The sequence below is a fragment of the Sinocyclocheilus grahami genome, unplaced genomic scaffold (genome assembly GCF_001515645.1).
Source record: "Sinocyclocheilus grahami isolate Dianchi unplaced genomic scaffold, SAMN03320097.WGS_v1.1 scaffold6871.1, whole genome shotgun sequence".
Lineage (NCBI taxonomy): Eukaryota > Metazoa > Chordata > Actinopteri > Cypriniformes > Cyprinidae > Sinocyclocheilus > Sinocyclocheilus grahami.
The window spans coordinates 21012-22576 of NW_015511121.1; the positions used below are offsets into that span (position 1 = coordinate 21012).

At 35.0% G+C, this 1565-nt stretch overlaps 1 protein-coding gene across 1 annotated transcript in view; it reads left to right on the forward strand.

The window, feature by feature from the left end:
- LOC107577691 (histamine N-methyltransferase-like) overlaps positions 1-1565 on the forward strand; it is a 22348-nt gene that overhangs the window by 20442 nt on the left and 341 nt on the right. The window contains exons 3-7 of the mRNA XM_016263738.1: positions 1-31; positions 143-250; positions 349-479; positions 1013-1106; positions 1410-1565. The exon at positions 1-31 is cut by the window's left edge and continues 1 nt beyond it; the exon at positions 1410-1565 is cut by the window's right edge and continues 341 nt beyond it. Coding sequence (XP_016119224.1) covers positions 1-31; positions 143-250; positions 349-479; positions 1013-1106; positions 1410-1565 — 520 coding nt within the window. The remainder of the gene's footprint in view (positions 32-142; positions 251-348; positions 480-1012; positions 1107-1409) is intronic.

Below are 1565 nucleotides of genomic sequence, written 5' to 3' on the forward strand. Positions count from 1 at the left end.
TTCAATGTAATGGGAGTAGGGAGTGGAGCAGGTATACTTTTCATAGAGACTGAATTATTAAGATTCAGATTCATTTCATACAGTATATCAGATTTGAATACCTAACAGAGTTCTCACTTCTCCATATTTATCTAATTTCCAGGTGAGATTGATCTAGAGATGCTAGCTCAGCTACACCTGAAACATCCACATGCCAAAGTCAACAATGAAGTGGTGGAACCAAGCAATGACATGCTGCACAAATATAAAGGTACCAGTCAATTTATTGATGCTCATATAAGCCAACCATATATGATTTTACTAATTCTACCAATGAATGGCTTTTTATGCTGTTCTCTATCGGTTTAGTTCGAGTGTCAACAACTCCAGATCTTGATTATATAAACTTTACATGGAAAAAGATGACGGCATCTGAATTTGAAAAACATTGGCAAGAGAAAAACCCTGGGAAAAAGATGGACTTCATTCACATGATACAGGTTTTGAGCTACCAACAAATTATTGTTTTAAAGTTGTGACATAAAGGAAGTAGCGACAGATCTTTACTTCCATTTGTCTGACCTACTTTCAGGTGAATTGGATTATCAAAAAAGAAATTCATGATTCTGTTAATTGGTTGTTGATTGGATGGAGGCAGATCTAAATGCAGCCGATTGTAAGAAAGGGATGGGTCCTAAGTAGACTAAATGATTGGACAAGTCTGGCATACATCAACAGAGCGAAGCCTACTCTTTTTTACGGAGATTGAGTTATGCCATTTTAATTTAGAATTACTAGGCCACAAAAAATTAAACATATGTATGGATGAATCGTTCACAATAAGTTCAGAATAACATGCATTTAGAGAAAAGATTCATTTTAATAAAGATTCATTTTAATTTCATGTGACATTTTCATTCATTTCATCAACTTAAATTGATATTAGTCGATTAAAGTTGTATTACTGAGGTCTGTATAATATCAAACATTTTTTGTTGTGTTTGCAGAATATTAATATCAGTCTGTTTAACAGATGCTGTACTATGTCAAAGATCCAGAGGCCACTGTCTCATTTTTTCGGAGTCTTCTACACAAAGATGGGAAACTCTTAATCATTCTGGTGTCAGGTACAGTAAATGCTGTTCAAGTTCAAAACTTCGCCAAAGTGCATAACCTAAATTATGTACCTTTTAAGTAACTACACCTTTTGCTTAAGTGGACCTTGTCTAACAGGTTTAGCTCAACTATGCTCAGGCTCAGAGAAATGGAGTGTAAAATCGGTCAAAAAAAAGATTGTTTGTTTTTTTTCTCATTTTCATTAAGCGTTTCACATTTGTAGGGCAGTACAGTGGGTTCAAAATTTGAAAAAATAAATGTTTCTGTTCTGTTTAATGTAAAAATGATCTCAGTTCTGCTTCTACTTACTGTAGGTGAGAGTGGATGGGGAAAATTATGGACAACCTTTAGAGAACAACTCTGTAATACTGAGATCAGCCAGTGTGTTACTACAGGAGATATAAAGACCTTCCTAGATACTGAGAGCATCCCCTACCAGAACTATGAGCTTCTGTCCCAGATGGACATCA